The 17,791-nt window shown below is 43.9% G+C and overlaps 1 protein-coding gene across 2 annotated transcripts in view; it reads right to left on the reverse strand.

Annotated features, from left to right (window-relative positions):
• Nucleotides 1–17,791, reverse strand: part of DZANK1 (double zinc ribbon and ankyrin repeat domains 1) — a 56,548-nt gene that overhangs the window by 33,327 nt on the left and 5,430 nt on the right. For both annotated transcript variants that reach the window (XM_040429674.1, XM_040429672.1), the window contains exons 2-8: nucleotides 17,173–17,298; nucleotides 13,920–14,073; nucleotides 12,614–12,731; nucleotides 11,973–12,063; nucleotides 10,434–10,555; nucleotides 2,946–3,031; nucleotides 272–389 (exon numbers count right to left, since the gene is read on the reverse strand). In XM_040429674.1, coding sequence (XP_040285608.1) covers nucleotides 272–389; nucleotides 2,946–3,031; nucleotides 10,434–10,555; nucleotides 11,973–12,063; nucleotides 12,614–12,731; nucleotides 13,920–14,073; nucleotides 17,173–17,281 — 798 coding nt within the window. In that variant the 5' untranslated portion in view covers nucleotides 17,282–17,298. The remainder of the gene's footprint in view (nucleotides 1–271; nucleotides 390–2,945; nucleotides 3,032–10,433; nucleotides 10,556–11,972; nucleotides 12,064–12,613; nucleotides 12,732–13,919; nucleotides 14,074–17,172; nucleotides 17,299–17,791) is intronic.

The following is a 17,791-nucleotide window of genomic DNA, read 5'->3' on the forward strand; positions in this document are numbered from 1 at the left end:
CGCACCGCATCCGCACTTGCTTGCGATTTTCACGCAACCCCGTTCATTTCTATGGGGCCTGCGTTATGTGAAAAACGCACAAAGAGGAGCATGCTGCGAATTTCACGCAACGCACAAGTGATGCGTGAAAATCACCGCTCATGTGAATAGCCCCATAGAAATTAATGGGTCCGGATTCAATGCGGGTGCAATGCGTTCAACTCACGCATCGCATCCGCGCGGAATACTCGCCCGTGTGAAAGGGGCCTAAGATATATCATTAAATGGCTACCTGTCCTCTCTCAGGAGGTGGGAGACGACGGCCAGGCACAGGTGGAACAGGAGATCCACATTCTTGGCAGAAGAGCGCAAAAGGGTCTGATGGCCGAGGTGCTAAGCAGTGAGCACACCTAGAAAATGGTGGAAGAGCAGAGGTCATGGTACTAAACACCTAATGAAGCCCAAACGAGAAATATCATGAAAAAATGTGGGTTTTTAGATAGGGTCATTTCCAGTGAATTCAAGCTGAACCTATACACTTGCACTGATATTTACCAGGGCAACATTCAAATCAAATCCGCAAATCATCTTTTATCTCCAGGTAAAGATGCGATTGGCCATTCGTTTCCCTGGCTAATGATATATGATAGACCCAGAGCCATAGCCTCAGGATAGATCATCAATATCAGATCGGTGGGGGTCTGACACCGATCAACTGTACGGGGAGAGGGTGCACGCAGTGGGCACGTGCTGTCTCCATCCTCTCTTCCTGTCCACTGCTGTATGTCTATGGGACAGCAACGGGTGTAAATAAAGTTCATAATAAAGAGCATAAAGCAGAATGAAGCGTAAATAACATGAAGTAATTGACACTATGTTACTCAGGTTCAGCTGAATTAAATATACGGCATGTCTTACTTTCAAATAAAAACTATAAAAGCAAACTTAAAATATACTCTTGGAGAAAAAAAAAACTACTTTTCACTGCTCAAATAAGGGCAGTCTACAAATACAAGCGAAACAGTAGGGCATTCAGCATTTAGAATCCTGAGCGCCAGGTAGAATAAGTAAAATGGTGCTTTAGTGGCACCTAGTGGTGAAATTATAAAAGGCAAGTAAGAGTGGAAGTGCAAGGTATCCAAAAGCACTTTCCATTTGTGTCTTTTTCCTATTAGACCTCATAAACTAACCTGCTCAGACTTTTTATTTCGCAGAATCTTATTCTATTTTCTGAACAGGCGATTACAGATATTTGTTGTAAAATTGGATCCAGTGTAAATAACAATTCAAAGATCTATTAAAGGGGTTCTCCAGGCTATAGATATTGATGACCTATATCAGACCAATGGGGGTCCAACACGGATCAGCTGCTTTAGGCTGCCGTGGCACTTGAAACTAACAGCATACGGAGCTGTGTCGTTTTTGGCACTGGCGTACGTCCTGCCGCTCGGCTCCCGTTCACCCCACAATACCCGGCATGGCCACTACATAGACCACGGAGTTGTCTGCCTCCAGGTCTGTACACAGGACAGCTTACGGCCTAATCATAGGTCATCAATACTTGTAGTCCGGAGAACGCCTTTAAGGACATTTAAATTGTTATTTACACTGGATCCCACTGTACAACAAAATATTCCTTTAAGATCAACCAAATGTTCATGCGCATCTCCTTGTGTGGCATACCTTTCCAGAGGGGTACACAAAAAATCATAGGGTCCCTTCACAAAAATCAGTATAAGCCCTGCTCCTCACTGTGAGGGCTCTACCAAGTGGACAGCATCACCGTCCCATATCCCGTCCAGTTTTATTAACGTTCCATATATCAATAGCACAAGTGAACATAAGAAACATATTTTAGTCTTATCAGAGGAAAAGGCCTACTTCCCCACCTATCAGACACTTTTACTCCCCCTCCTTAAAAAGGTATTCCCACCTCCTTTTGATACTGATCTTACGCAGCGGCCAGCATGACCATAGTTACAAAAATAGCCAAGCCGGCTGTGCCATGCTGAATGGTAGATACAGAAACAGTCGAGACCCCCACTGATCTGTAGAACCAGGGAAGAGAAGAGCGCGCATATGGTCGATGGACTATCTATTGAGTCTGTCTCGCTTCATGTCAGGCAGCGAGGTGAGATATGCAAACACTTCTCTCCCGTTGTTCTAGAGATCTGTGGGGGTCTCAGCGCTCAGACCCCCACCGATCTAAACTTTTGATAGGTCTCTATAACATATCAAAAGTTTGTTTAAAGTACAGTGCCACTTTAATCCTTCTCATCCACCTAATGTGTAAAAGACATGTGACATTTTCTAGTACTGGAAACTGTCAGTACCAATGCAGATAGAGATGGTAAGTGGCCTCACGTGGATTAGTTATGATGCATATATAACTAATTGCTTAGACCACGTTGTCCCTCATTTAGTACCCGCATTAAAGGTTGGTTGTCTCACTTCAGCAAATGGCATTTATCATATAGAGAAAGTGAATACAAGGCCCTTACTAATGTATTGTTATTGTCCATATTGCCTCCTTTGCTGGCTGGATTTATTATTTCCATCACATTTTAAACTGCTTGTTTCCAGGATTACGACCACCCTGCAATCCATCAGTGGTGGTCGTGCTTGCACACTATTGGAAAAAGTACCGGCCTCTCTGGTGGTTGGGACCGTGGGAACGCACATAGGCTGGTGCTTTTTCCTAAAGTGTGCAAGCACGACCACCTCTGCTGAATTGCAGGGTGGACGTAACCATGGAAACCAGCAGTGTATAATGTGATGAAAAAATGAGTCCAGCCAACAAAGGAGGCAATGTGGACAATCACAATACATTAGTAAGTGCCTTGTATTAACTGTCTCTACATGATAAATGCTATTTGCTGAAGTGATGAGACAAGCCCTTTAACCATGCAAGACACTTTTTCATACTTCACCTCTATGGATCTTATACGTTCCAAAGCAAGACTTACTTGAGGAAATCAGTCTCCCTCTGGATTCTCATACTCTGTGTACTTGTCAGATTTTTCCGGACAATAGGTTCTGATGTTCCATTAAGCTGAAAAAAGAAATCAAATTCTGAAGTACAAACAGTACTAGAATATAGTAATACTAAGAGCGGTTGGACATACGGGGAAAAGTTATCAGGCCCCCCGCTCCAGAATTCTGGCTTCAAAAAGTGACAACATAGGGCTTTATGGATTTCAAAAATTTTCTGACATTTTGCCACCACTCACTGCAATTTTCAAAAGTGGGTGGCCGGTCAAGCTGGTTGATAAAATTGAAGCGTAGAAAGTGGAATTATATTTAAAGGCAGCAGTGTTAGATTCAGAGATGCACCAAATGAATCGAATGTTTCAAATTACAGCAACACAGACTGCTGCAAAACTGACTTTAAAGCTAAATTTCTCCCATGGACTCCTCTAAGGATGGAGAATTTGGGTACTTGCACTGGCCGCCAGCAGGTTACCTAACGATCTCACGCTCTCCGTAGCAATTAATGCTAGGGGCATCATGTACTTATGCGCCTGTATGGTGGCAGTAGGTGCCCTCCTGAATTTAACTGCATCGTCATCCTTAGGACGGGGATACAGTTGAATACTGCAATGAGGGGGGCTCTGTATTTTGCCGCACTTTGGTATTTGGTTCTGCTGGGGTGGCATTTTGTGCTGCACTACGTTATTGCTGGCCCGACTACTTGTGTTGTCCCTGCCTACTTGTGTTGTCCCTGCCTACTTGTGTTGTCCCTGCCTACTTGTGTTGTCCCTGCCTACTTGTGTTGTCCCTGCCTACTTGTGTTGTCCCTGCCTACTTGTGTTGTCCCTGCCTACTTGTGTTGCCCCGTCTTCCGTCAATCTGGACCCATCTACTACATGGGGCCTCTTAGTTTTTTTCCAGGGCCACTTTAAGCTTCCAGTCCGCCCCTGCTTGTAGGGGAGAATACTTCTGTACATACATTGGAACATGCAAAAGTTTAGAGAGGGCTCACCTACTGTTCAAGAAAGGAGTGGGTGCGCCTACAAAAAGGATTCACCCAATCCTTTAGAAAGATTAAGAAAACAATTTAAAATAGTAGGGCACACCACCATTTGATGTCACACGGATAATTAATACAATAATTTTTATTTATTATAACATATAATATTTATGACATATACAGTAAAAATTGCTAAAACATATAATTTATTGCTATAAAATTTTTAAAAATATGGTCATCAATGCTATGGTCAGCTGAGATATGAACAGAAAATGATATGTTCAACTGGACTGTAGTAAAACTTGCAATTTTCCTAAAGGGTTAATAACCCAGATACAATGTCCCAAAGTAAAAAATTGCAAAATTTCTTAAGGGTTAATAACTCCAATATAATGTCCCAAAAGAAAGTTCAATCCAAAGGATAGAAATTAATATGAGAGTCACTTGTATTTATATGGACTACCACTTAATCGCAGTATTGCCGCAGGTAAAGCGCAGGTTAGGCTATGCCGGAGTGGTTTTACTCACTGTTTTAGATAATGCCGGTTTCCATATCACTCGTGGCGTCCCACGTGCAGTGAAAGTTTTTTAGAGGCTGCGGTATAGTGCGGTTTTCAATTGCGGCAGGAAAATTTGAAGAAAACTTGCGGGATCCTCGGTGGTTGTAGTTAGCTGTACCGTCTCAGAGGTCACCTGGAGGTAAGTACCTTCTGCGTTGTTTGTTCACATATGCAGGGTTACCTTTCACCAGGAAATAACGGACTCAGCACAAATAGACGGATATCCAGCTTTTCTTTACAACAGACTGCAGGTTCACCGATCCCTTCCTTAAAGCGCTTATTCGTCTTCGGTTCTGTACTTTTAAATCATGGGATTGATTACCATACGCGTTTCGGAGACTAAGGCTCCTTCTTCAGTGGTTAGATTTCCCATGAGAATGGTCTATCCTTATATACCTGTACAGGTGTGGTTTTAATTAAATAATTGGCTTGGGCCGTTTTGTAGGAAGTGACGTAAATTTATGTTCAAATTCATGATGACAAACTATATGAACATTTAAAACGTTTGTTTCTTATTTAAAAGGCATATTAAATCAATATATCACTTTATATTTCACATATGTTATAAGTTGTTTAAAAAAATAATAAAATAAAATAAAAAGTATAGCAAACGGAATCGCTGCTGCAATATACATAAACTCATACTTTATACCATATATATTCCACGTTCTATAATGTTCATGTCATATCGGTTGACTATGTTATAGTGTTCATAGTATCGCTGATCTAGATTTGCAGATAGAGCGCAAAAACGAATATATCAGCCGCCATGCGGTAAATATGCGGTTTTTTAATGCGTTTTCACTGTATTTTTGTTCTCTGTCTGCACCAATGCAGCTACGCATTGGTTAGACCCCACAATTTCACATTAATCACATATAATTTATATAAAAAGTACAAAAGTACATAAAATATAAATATATAAAAATGATGTCTAAATACATGTTTGTTATTTTAATTTCAAACTGAATTGTTCAAATTCCATACATAAAACAGTAATATGTTCCCACCAGGGGAAGGCCCGGAAAATCTATAATAGAGACCTGTGAGCTATTATAGATTTTCCGGGCCTTCCCCTGGTGGACACCCTTCCCACTACGTACTTTACTCCGTACTGCATTCCGAGTTTTCTATCTATCAGTCTATCATATTACTGTTTTATGTATGGAATTTGAACAATTCAGTTTGAAATTAAAATAACAAACATGTATTTAGACATCATTTTTATATATTTATATTTTATGTACTTTTGTACTTTTTATATAAATTATATGTGATTAATGTGAAATTGTGGGGTCTAACCAATGCGTAGCTGCATTGGTGCAGACAGAGAACAAAAATACAGTGAAAACGCAATGCGAATAATTACCGCATTAAAAAACCGCATATTTACCGCATGGCGGCTGATATATTCGTTTTTGCGCTTTATCTGCAAATCTAGATCAGCGATACTATGAACACTATAACATAGTCAACCGATATGACATGAACATTATAGAACGTGGAATATATATGGTATAAAGTATGAGTTTATGTATATTGCAGCAGCGATTCCGTTTGCTATACTTTTTATTTTATTTTATTATTTTTTTAAACAACTTATAACATATGTGAAATATAAAGTGATATATTGATTTAATATGCCTTTTAAATAAGAAACAAACGTTTTAAATGTTCATATAGTTTGTCATCATGAATTTGAACATAAATTTACGTCACTTCCTACAAAACGGCCCAAGCCAATTATTTAATTAAAACCACACCTGTACAGGTATATAAGGATAGACCATTCTCATGGGAAATCTAACCACTGAAGAAGGAGCCTTAGTCTCCGAAACGCGTATGGTAATCAATCCCATGATTTAAAAGTACAGAACCGAAGACGAATAAGCGCTTTAAGGAAGGGATCGGTGAACCTGCAGTCTGTTGTAAAGAAAAGCTGGATATCCGTCTATTTGTGCTGAGTCCGTTATTTCCTGGTGAAAGGTAACCCTGCATATGTGAACAAACAACGCAGAAGGTACTTACCTCCAGGTGACCTCTGAGACGGTACAGCTAACTACAACCACCGAGGATCCCGCAAGTTTTCTTCAAAGTTTTCTTCAAATTTTCCTGCCGCAATTGAAAACCGCACTATACCGCAGCCTCTAAAAAACTTTCACTGCACGTGGGACGCCACGAGTGATATGGAAACCGGCATTATCTAAAACAGTGAGTAAAACCACTCCGGCATAGCCTAACCTGCGCTTTACCTGCGGCAATACTGCGATTAAGTGGTAGTCCATATAAATACAAGTGACTCTCATATTAATTTCTATCCTTTGGATTGAACTTTCTTTTGGGACATTATATTGGAGTTACTAACCCTTAAGAAATTTTGCAATTTTTTACTTTGGGACATTGTATCTGGGTTATTAACCCTTTAGGAAAATTGCAAGTTTTACTACAGTCCAGTTGAACATATCATTTTCTGTTCATATCTCAGCTGACCATAGCATTGATGACCATATTTTTAAAAATTTTATAGCAATAAATTATATGTTTTAGCAATTTTCTACTGTATATGTCATAAATATTATATGTTATAATAAATAAAAATTCTTGTATACATTGGAACATGTCATATTTTTTCTGCTGGGTTTATACAGAATCTGAGCGAAAACCCCCTGTACACCTCAGTATGAAAGTGGGGGAATACAGAGGTGAAGTAGAGGTGCCGTGCACTTCTATAGCAGCCCCATGATGGCTCTGTACAAAGCAGATGTACAATACGGCCTTAGGCCTCATGCACACGACCGTATTTTGGTTCCGTGTCCGATCCGTCTATTTTGCGGATAGGATGCGGACCCATTCATTTCAATGGGTCCGCAAAAAACGCAGACAGCACACCGTGTGCTGTCCGCATCAGTATGTCCGTTCCGTTGCGCCGCAAAAAGAATAGTAATGTCCTATTTTTTTCTAGTTTGTGGACAAGGATAGGCATTATTACAATGGATCCGCAAAAAAAATGGATCCGCAAAAAAAACGGATGCCATATGGAATTTGCGGACCGCAAAACACATACGGTCGTGTGCATGTAGCCTTATACATGGGCCCTTAAAAATAAGAACAACAGTTGTCAGCAGCTATAGATATTATTGTGCCGCAATGACACTAGAGATTAGGAGGACATGCAAAAAAATGGCTGCCAAATGATATAGGATTGTTGCATGTTTATACATGATTTTCCACTCTGGATCTACTCCGATCTGCCCCAGTTTTTTTCTAGTTTACTTCTAGAGCAGAGGTGCACAACCTGCACTCAGGGCAATATGAGGGCCACAATACCATTGTACACAGCCCCCAACTATCAGACTGGCAATATTATGCGGAGAGCACGGTGCAGCTGGCACTGTCACAGGGTGATGGTCACTCTTGTGCACTACAGCTGTATTCAATGACTGACAGAGAAAGCCAACGCTAGTTCTCAGATATCTCCATCGGTCCCATAGACTATAAAAAATAGCAAGAGCGCATGTGTGATCATCAGGGGCATGGGGGGCACTCTGTGGTATCAGGAGGGTACTGTGTATCAGTACTCCAGTTTAGTGATATTAATGACCTCTCCTCAGGAGACACCTGCCGATCAGCTGTTTGATGGGGCTGTGACGCTAGTGTGAGAGCTGTGTCCTCTTCAATGAAGGGGTGCCGGCAGTCGGCTCTCCCGCAGTCTGAAATTGTGGCCTATCCTGAGTTTGGCTTTTAAAACTACATCAGGAAAGCTGAATTTGTGACCGTACCCGAATTCTCTTTGGCGTTCTTAGAATCCTTGTGTCATGCACTGCCCCTCAGACCCCGCACTAGCAGATTTATCCAGAGTGCTCCTTAAAGGGGCATTCCCATACAAGACATTTTTTGCGTATCCTAATGCTGAACAAAAATGTCTGATGGTTCAACACACTCCACAGAGTAGTAGACGCGGTGGAAAGACGGCCATGTACAGTCCCTTGCAAAAATATTCACCCCCCCCTTGACTTTTTCCGTATTTTGTTACATTACAGCCTTAAATTCAATGTTTTGTTAATCTGAATTTTATGTGATGGATCAGAACACAATAGTCTAAGTTGGTGAAGTGAAATGAGAAAAATGTATAAATAAAACTATTGTTTAGAAATAGAAAACAGAAAATTGGCATGTGTGTATGTATTCACCCCTTTGTTAGGAAGTCCATAAAAAGCTCTGGTGCAACCAATTACCTTCAGAAGTCACATAAGTAATGAGATGATGTCCACCTGTGTGCAATCTAAGTGTCACATGATCTGTCATTACATACACACACCTTTTTTGAAAGGCCCCACAGGCTGCAACACGTAAGCAAGAGGCATCACTAACCAAACACTGCCATGAAGACCAAGGAACTCTCCAAACAAGTAAGGGACAATGTTGTTGAGAAGTACAAGTCAGGGTTAGGTTATAAAAAAATATCCAAATCTTTGATGATCCCCAGGAGCACCATCAAATCTATCATAACCAAATGGAAAGAACATGGCACAACAGCAAACCTGCCAAGAGACGGCCGCCAACAAAAACTCACGGACCGGGCAAGGAGGGCATTAATCAGAGAGGCAGCACAGAGACCTAAGGTAACCCTGGAGGAGCTGCAGAGTTCCACAGCAGAGACTGGAGTATCTGTATATAGGACGACAATAAGCCGTACGCTCCATAGAGTTGGGCTTTATGGCAGAGTGGCCAGAAGAAAACCATTACTTTCAGCTCAAAACAATAAGGCACGTTGTGAGTTTGCGAAAAGACATGTGGGAGTCTCCCAAAATGTATGGAGGAAGGTGCTCTGGTCTGATGAGACTAAAATTGAACTTTTCGGCCATCAAAGAAAACACTATGTCTGGCGCAAACGCAACACATCACCCAAAGAACACCATCCCCACAGTGAAACATGGTGGTGGCAGCACTGGGAAACTGGTCAGAGTTGAGGGAAAGATGGATGGTGCTAAATACAGGGATATTCTTGAGCAAAACCTGCACCACTCTGCGTGATTTGAGGCTAGGACGGAGGTTCACCCTCCAGCAGGACAATGACCCCAAACACACTGCTAAAGCAACACTTGAGTGGTTTAAGGGGAAACATGTAAATGTGTTGGAATGGCCTAGTCAAAGCCCAGATCGCAATCCAATAGAAGATCAGTGGTCAGACTTAAAGATTACTGTTCACAAGTGCAAACATCCAGCTTGAAGGAGCTGGAGCAGTTTTGCAAGAAGGAATGGGCAAAAATCCCAGTGGTAAGATGTGGCAAGCTCATAGAAACTTATCCAAAGCGACTTGGAGATGTGATTGCCGCAAAAGGTGGCTCTACAAAGTATTTACTTTAGGGGGGTGAACAGTTATGCACATTGACTTTTTCAGTTATTTTGTCCTATTTGTTGTTTGCTTCACAATAAAAAAAAAAAAACATCTTCAAAGTTGTGGGCATGTTCTGTAAACTAAATGATGCAAATCCTCAAACAATCCATGTTAATTCCAGGTTGTGAGGCACCAAAATACGAAAAAAGTCAAGGGGGGTGAATACTTTTGCAAGGCACTGTATGTGCACAGCTTTCTCCATCGTAATTTATGGAAGTTGTGAAACGCTCAGCTTATGTGTCCATAACTGTCATACACTACAATTGAGAAAGCTGCGTGCATGTGCGGCTAACTCGTTTCCTCTTCTCTGGAAAGTTTAACAGGGGAGCAGAGGACCCCTATTCTCCCATAGCAAAACCTCCGCCACTCGGACATCTATGGCATATACTGTCACTATGCCTTAATTGTCTCACATGGCAATGTACCTTACTGTGGTCCTTAGGAGTGCTATGGACCATGTGACCTTCAGACCAGAGAAGCTTGTGCACCCTTGAGTTGTTTAAGATCTGATGACTATGAATTGTACCTGAGATCTCTGGGTCTGAAGTGCAGACGATGGCTCTTCTCCTTGGCTGGGTTTTCCTAGGCGACTAGTCATAAATCTTGGGCCGGTGAAGGACTTGTTGGGTCTACCGTCTGTTTCATGGTCTGGAAGAATGAAATCTTCAAAATTCATTCTAAAATAATTCTCACTATATGTCAGGATACTGAAGGAGTTCAAGCATGCATGGGATAGGCATAAGGCCAACCTTCATATAAGATAGGGCCAGGGGCTATCCATAGTATTTAGTATATTGGGCAGACTAGATGGGCCAAATGGTTCTTATCTGCCGACACATTCTATGTTTCTATGTTTCTTGCAGAGACTTACTGATTGAAACAGCATGTTCATTCACAACAAGTGGAGATACATACATTTCATGAGATTGTACCGTACAGACGGTGTCCTTCATATACTAAATATATATATACAAACGCATAGTAAAACAATAAACTTTAACAATAATCATTGGGGCACAATCATCAACGTATTCAGACTTGTTTTTTAGGCCCAATGTTCCATCTATTACAGGACTTCCCTTCTGCCAACCAAGATGGCTGCACTTCTTCTCAGACTAACTGACGCACATTGTGCATTTGGTAGCTCAAGACACTTCCTGCTGCCTTTGGATTGGCCAGCATCACTCACATGAGCAGTACCGGCCAATCCAAGAGCAGGGCTGGACAAGTGGGAAGTGTCTTGGACTACTGATCCACAGTATGTATCGGGTAGTTTGAGAAGTGGTGCTGCCATTTTGGATTACAGAAGAGAAGCCCGGGAATTGACAGATATGCAGCTAAAAATATGAAAAGGAGGCCTTTAGGGTGGGTTCACACATAGGTTTTTGTGGCAGCTTTTTGGACCAAAGCAAGAAGTGAGTTAGAAGGGAATGAAAAATATAAAAGGAAAGATTTCTACTTCTTCTCCTGCTGGATCCACTTCTAGCTCTGGCTCAAAAACTGCTGAAAAATCCAGGTGTGAATGTAAGATAGAAGGAGTCTGTCACTAGAAGATTTACTGTTAAACCTGGCACAGTGTCCTGCAGGACCAGCTTAATTTAGCGATTTGTTGCTTTATTCTGGAGAAAAAGTACTTGTAATCCGCATGCAAATAAGCAGTTAAATTCCTTGATGACGGGCCCAAGTCATTCTGTGCACCAATGCTCTTTCGGCTTCCTTCTCCAGCCTCACAGGGCCAAAAGACTATTCAAGGACCTGGATCTGTCAACCAAGAAGCAGAGGAGTAACAGTGAACAGAGTGGTTTGGACCTACCCTCGGTGCATTTAACTGCTCATTTGTATATGGATTACAAGTACTTTTTCTTCAGAAAGAAGAAACGAGTCCCTAAGTGACAGGTATCATTACATTCAGGTGAGCTAGCCCTACAACCTTGGATCTGACCTGCTTCTGCCAGATTGCCGGAGCCTTCCTTCAGCAATGTCAAAAGACATTGGTTGCTGCAGATTCCGGACCTGCACCGCTCATGGTCCAAAGAAGTGTTTTCTTCTTCATAGTAAATCATACCTCCATGAGTTTGTGTCCTTTCATCCCAGACCGATGTTCTCTGCATGGTGACATCTTTCTTCTTTGGCTTTGCAGGAGAAATAACTTTATCCTGAAATACAGACATAAATATTAGTATTTATTGTGTCCTGTGATGTATTGATTTGTATATATCTGTCTATATACATGTCATAAATTACTTGAATTTAGGACCAGCTGGGTAGTGCATGGCAAGCATCCAAGGTTATAGGTGGCACTTGGTAAGAAAGGGGGGTCCTGAGTGGTGCTCAAACGTTATAATCTCTGCGAACATCTCCATGAGTACCAATAAAGAGGTTCTCTGGCATTCACCACTTGACTTTTGCATTTTGGCAGTCATTATCTCAGACCACACTAATCTTCATTTGGAAACCACATTGACAAAAGACTATGGGGCACATTTATTAAGACCGGCGTTTCAGACGCTGGTCTTAATAAGCCCTATACCTGGCGGTGGATCCGCCGGAGTTATGAAGAGGTGCAGGTCTTCGGAGGATCCTCCACCACTTCCAAATGTAAGACATCTTCCTAGCTGTCTTACCTTTAGACCATTTTCTATGCCTAAAACAGGCAACAGAAAACGTACAATGTCTCCGACCTGCACATTCATCAGGATGCCTCACCTGTGTAGCAAGTTCTTTTAAGAAGTTTTCATCATTGTCTTCATCTGACGAGTCTATCTCTGGACGAACGTATTCCACGATGAAAACTTTAGTCACGGTCCCACTTTCTCGGCCATCTCTAAACAGCAGAACAGCAGATAATTAGTTGCGACGCTTTCATTCAGGACCCATTTTTCAAGTCTTAAAGGGGTCATCCGAGATTTTGATACTGATGACCTATCCTCAGGATAGATCATTAGTATGTGATTGGTGGGGGTCCGACACCCGGGACCCCCACTGATCAGCTGTTTTTCAGAAGGCACCAGCACTCGCAGTAGTGCCGCAGCTTACCAGGCACATCGCTGTAGATTGTATAGCGGCTGTTCTTAGTATCGCGCTTAGCCACAAGAATTGAATGCCGCAGTGCTCACAGAAGCGGCGGTGCCTTCTAAAACAGCTGATCGGCGGGGGATCCGGGTGTCGGACCCCCCACCGATCAGATACTGATGACCTATCCTGAGGATAGGTCATTAGTATCAAAATCCCAGAAAACCCCTTTAAGGCTGACAGCAGATTCTGCGTGCTTGCCACTCGTGTCTAATGCCTCCCCCGCTCTAGCAGCATGCGGCAAGCATCCAGAGGTAACGGTCAGCCTTAAGACTTGAAAAGGAGGTCCTGAGTACCCCGAAACGCGTTGTCCGTGTGAAATATCGAATAAAGATCCTACAGTTCACTACTATTTTGGTCGTGGTTTTGCGCCCGCCAGCTATCACTTCAGAGTGAGACTTAATTGGTCCACTTGTTTTTTTACCATTACTCCTTTGGTTCACTGGCCTCTTCCCCCGGAGAACAAAAATAGCATTGGGTGCACCAACCCCTGTATCTGCTACCTAAGGTCTCATTGGTGTTGTGCCCACTTGGCACAATGGTTACAGGTGAGCACAATACATGCCTTTGAGGGACCAAGTCCCGTTCCTTATTTACCCTATGAGAGCCTTTTTCCCTGTGGCCAATACTTTACTTGTGGACAGGGGTCTTCTTCAGGAGGCGTATCTTACTGACAGTTCTTGGTGGCCTCGGTGCTAGGACAGATGGCGTATCTGCCAAACAGCTGACACAGCCATGGCGGTTGAGGAATGTGAAAAGTTGGGCTAAACGTGAACCTTCCACAACTGATGCACGGTGGTATGATTAATGCAATAGCTTGTCATGTAACGGAGCGAGCGGAGTCACACCACAGTAACATCAGAGGTATGGTTCTAACCAACCAGTGATATACATCACAATGAAACACGATTATACGTCATTAGAAGCTGCGGTCACTTACCTGCTCACAGCCAAAGCCTTAAGGGTTATTTTACCATCGGGCAATGTGAATGGCCCTCGATATTTCAAGGTGGTGTTTTCTTGATGAGTGGTCTTCTTTAGGAAGTCTGGCTTGCTTCCATCCAGTGTATAGAAGATGGAAACATCTGGTGTATCTAAAATACATGCAGATGGGGGAGGAAAGGAATTACCGAAAGGCCCTGTGACATTTCCTTATTTACTGACGGTGATGGGGGAGAGACGGGGTCCTGGACTTGGGTAGAAAGGTAGATAACTTTGACTGGGTTCAGTAACCTTGTGTTTCCATTGCATTCAGATGGCAACTGGGCCAAAAGATTAATACACGGGGTCACTGTTAGGATGGGGGATGTGCCTGGGGTACCAGAAGTGTAACAGTAAGTCCACCATTCTGACAACCCTTCATAATAATTAGAGGGTCAGCCAAAACCACCGAAATTGTCAGGTTCGCCCAATACATATCTAGTGTATACAGCCAGTTTAAAGGGGTTGTCCAGTTTCAGGATGAAACCAGACAGTTCTCCGGATTAAGCTTCAATGAAGAACCAGTAGCTAGCCCCGCTGGGCTCCATTTACTCGGCTGCGGTGGTGACGTCGACGCTAAGGCCAGTGATTGGCTGCAGCAGTAAAATGTTGTCAACATGCGATCACTGCTGCAGTCGGGTAAATAGAGCCTGGCTGGGAGAACCGGAGCGGCAGTGCGCGGATCTGACAGGTCAGTGCGCAGTTGTCACCTGTTCTTTGTTGCACCTTGATTCGGACCCCCCCCCCTTTAACCATTGTCAGTTGTAGAAGTTATTTGTGTGTATGCACTAACATGGAATGCCCCTATGACAAAGAAGCAGAGCAGTGGCAAGAAGTGTTGTCATGGGGACATACGAAGAAAGGCTACAGGCTTAAAGGGGTTGTCTCGTGAGACACAGTCCCGACCACCAGCCGGCCAAGAAGTGCTCTGGCACTTGCGGTCTCAGTAGCTCCTACTGCGGTGCATGAGATCTACGGACACAGCGCAGCACAGCGAGCCCACTTTCTTCACATTTAAGGCCTCCTGCACACGAACGTATTTTTTTGCGGTCCGCAAAAACGGGTCCCGTTTTCCCGTGATCCGTGACCGTTTTTTCGTCCGTGGGTCTTCCTTGATTTTTGGAGGATCCACGGACATGGAAAAAAAAGTCGTTTTGGTGTCCGCCTGGCCGTGCGGAGCCAAACGGATCCGTCCTGAATTACAATGCAAGTCAATGGGGACGGATCCGTTTGACGTTGACACAATATGGTGCCATTTCAAACGGATCCGTCTCCATTGACTTTCAATGTAAAGTCTGGAGTCCCTTTTATACCATCGGATCGGAGTTTTCTCCAATCCGATGGTATATTTTAACTTGAAGCGTCCCCATCACCATGGGAACGCCTCTATGTTAGAATATACTGTCGGATATGAGTTAGATCGTGAAACCTCATTTCCGACAGTATATTCTAACACAGAGACGTTCCCATGGTGATGGGGACGCTTCTAGTTAGAATATACTACAAACTGTGTACATGACTGCCCCCTGCTGCCTAGCAGCATCCGATCTCTTACAGGGGCCGTGATCAGCACAATTAACCCCTCAGGTGCCGCACCTGAAGGGGTTAATTGTACTATCATATCCCCCTGTAAGAGATCAGGGCTGCCAGGCAGCAGGGGGCAGACCCCCCCCCCCTCCCCACTTTGAATATCATTGGTGGCCAGTGCGGCCCCCCCCCCCCCCCCCCCTTCCTCCCTCTATTGTAATAATTCGTTGGTGGCACAGTGTGCGCCCCCCCTCCCCTTCCTCCCTCTATTGTAATAAATCGTTGGTGGCACAGTGTGCGCCCCCCCCCCTTCCTCCCTCTATTGTAATAAATCGTTGGTGGCACAGTGTGCGCCCCCCATTGGCCCCCCCTCCCTCTATAGCATTAACAACATTGGTGGCCAGTGTGCGGCCTCCCATCTCCCCCCCCCCCCTGATCATTGGTGGCAGCGGGTTACTAGCAATAGTACAATAGTAGAAGATTCATACTTACCTGCGAGCCGCGATGTTCGTGTCTGGCCGGGAGCTCCTCCTACTGGTAAGTGACAGTTCATTTAGCAATGACACTTACCAGTAGGTGGAGCTCCCGGCCGGACACGAACATCGCAGCAGCCGGTAAGTATGAATCTTCTACTATTGTACTATTGCTAAGTAAGTAACCATGGCAACCAGGACTGTAGTAGCGTCCTGGTTGCCATGGTTACCGATCGGAGCCCCAGCGATTAAACTGGGACTCCGATCGGAACTCCGCTGCCACCAATGATGGGGGGAGGGGGGGAGATGGGAGGCCGCACACTGGCCACCAATGTTGTTAATGCTATAGAGGGAGGGGGGGCCGATGGGGGGCGCACACTGTGCCACCAACGAATTATTACAATAGAGGGAGGGAGGAGGGGGGGGGGGGCGCACACTGTGCCACCAACCTATTATTACAATAGAGGGGGGGGGGGGGCCGCACTGGCCACCAATGATATTCAAACTGGGGAGGGGGGGGAGGGTCTGCCCCCTGCTGCCTGGCAGCCCTGATCTCTTACAGGGGGCCGTGATCAGCACAATTAACCCCTTCAGGTGCCGCACCTGAAGGGGTTAATTGTGCTGATCACGGCCCCCTGTAAGAGATCGGGTGCTGCCAGGCAGCAGGGGGCAGTCTTGTACACAGTTTGTAGTGTATTCTAACTAGAAGCGTCCCCATCACCATGGGAACGCTTCTGTGTTAGAATATACTGTCGGTTCTGAGTTTTCACGAAGTGAAAACTCAGCTTTGAAAAAGCTTTTATGCAGACGGATCTTCGGATCCGTCTGTATAAAAACTAACCTACGGCCACGGATCACGGACACGGATGCCAATCTTGTGTGCATCCGTGTTCTTTCACGGACCCATTGACTTGAATGGGTCCGTGAACCGTTGGCCGTGAAAAAAATAGGACAGGTTTATTTTTTTCACAGCCAGGAAACACGGATCACGGATGCAAAACGGTGCATTTTCCGATTTTTCCACGGACCCATTGAAAGTCAATGGGTCCGCGAAAAAAAAACGGAAAACGGCACAACGGCCACGGGTGCACACAACGGTCGTGTGCAGGAGGCCTTACTATGACCCTTCTATATGACATATGAATTATTACTAATTAAATCATAAATTGGAAAAAAATCTACTGTAAATGTGAGATATCTTTTTTTTTGTACCTGATTTTATTTCAATCGGAGTATTTGTGTCTACTTCGTACTTCCCTTTGCCAGGAACAGGGACACGGAGCGGTATAATCTGCGGCACACATATCGAGCCTGCCGTCATTCTTCCTGAGAGGGGACCTGCGGAGAACAACGTTAGCATCACAGTATATACATGTGCAAGAAGGAATAAACACCAATATATCACATATATGGACCATACTGACGCCTCTCTGCCGCTGGGTGGGAAAAAAGGAACCTGTACGTGTCCAAGTGCAAGCAGTGCGCAGGAGGCAATATCCATGGGGCCACTAATAGGGGCCCAGTCACCTCTCCTCACATGTCCGATTTAGGGAATATTTGTATTCTCATTGAAATAGTAATTCTACGGCCTCTTTTCTTAGGATGATATGCTGTGCCATTCCTCTCTTATTACTCTTAGAAATGTATAAATAAATTGACTGCTGGGTGTTACCTGTTGGGGGGGGGGGGGGTCCCAACGATTAATTTATACATAATAATACATGTTCATTTATACATGTATTCATACATTCAATAGAGGAATGGCAGAACACATGGTTTTAGGAATAGATGCTCTAGATCAGGCATGCTGAACCTGCGGCCCTCCAGCTGT

This window comes from Bufo bufo, chromosome 4 (assembly GCF_905171765.1).
Source record: "Bufo bufo chromosome 4, aBufBuf1.1, whole genome shotgun sequence".
Classification (NCBI taxonomy): domain Eukaryota; kingdom Metazoa; phylum Chordata; class Amphibia; order Anura; family Bufonidae; genus Bufo; species Bufo bufo.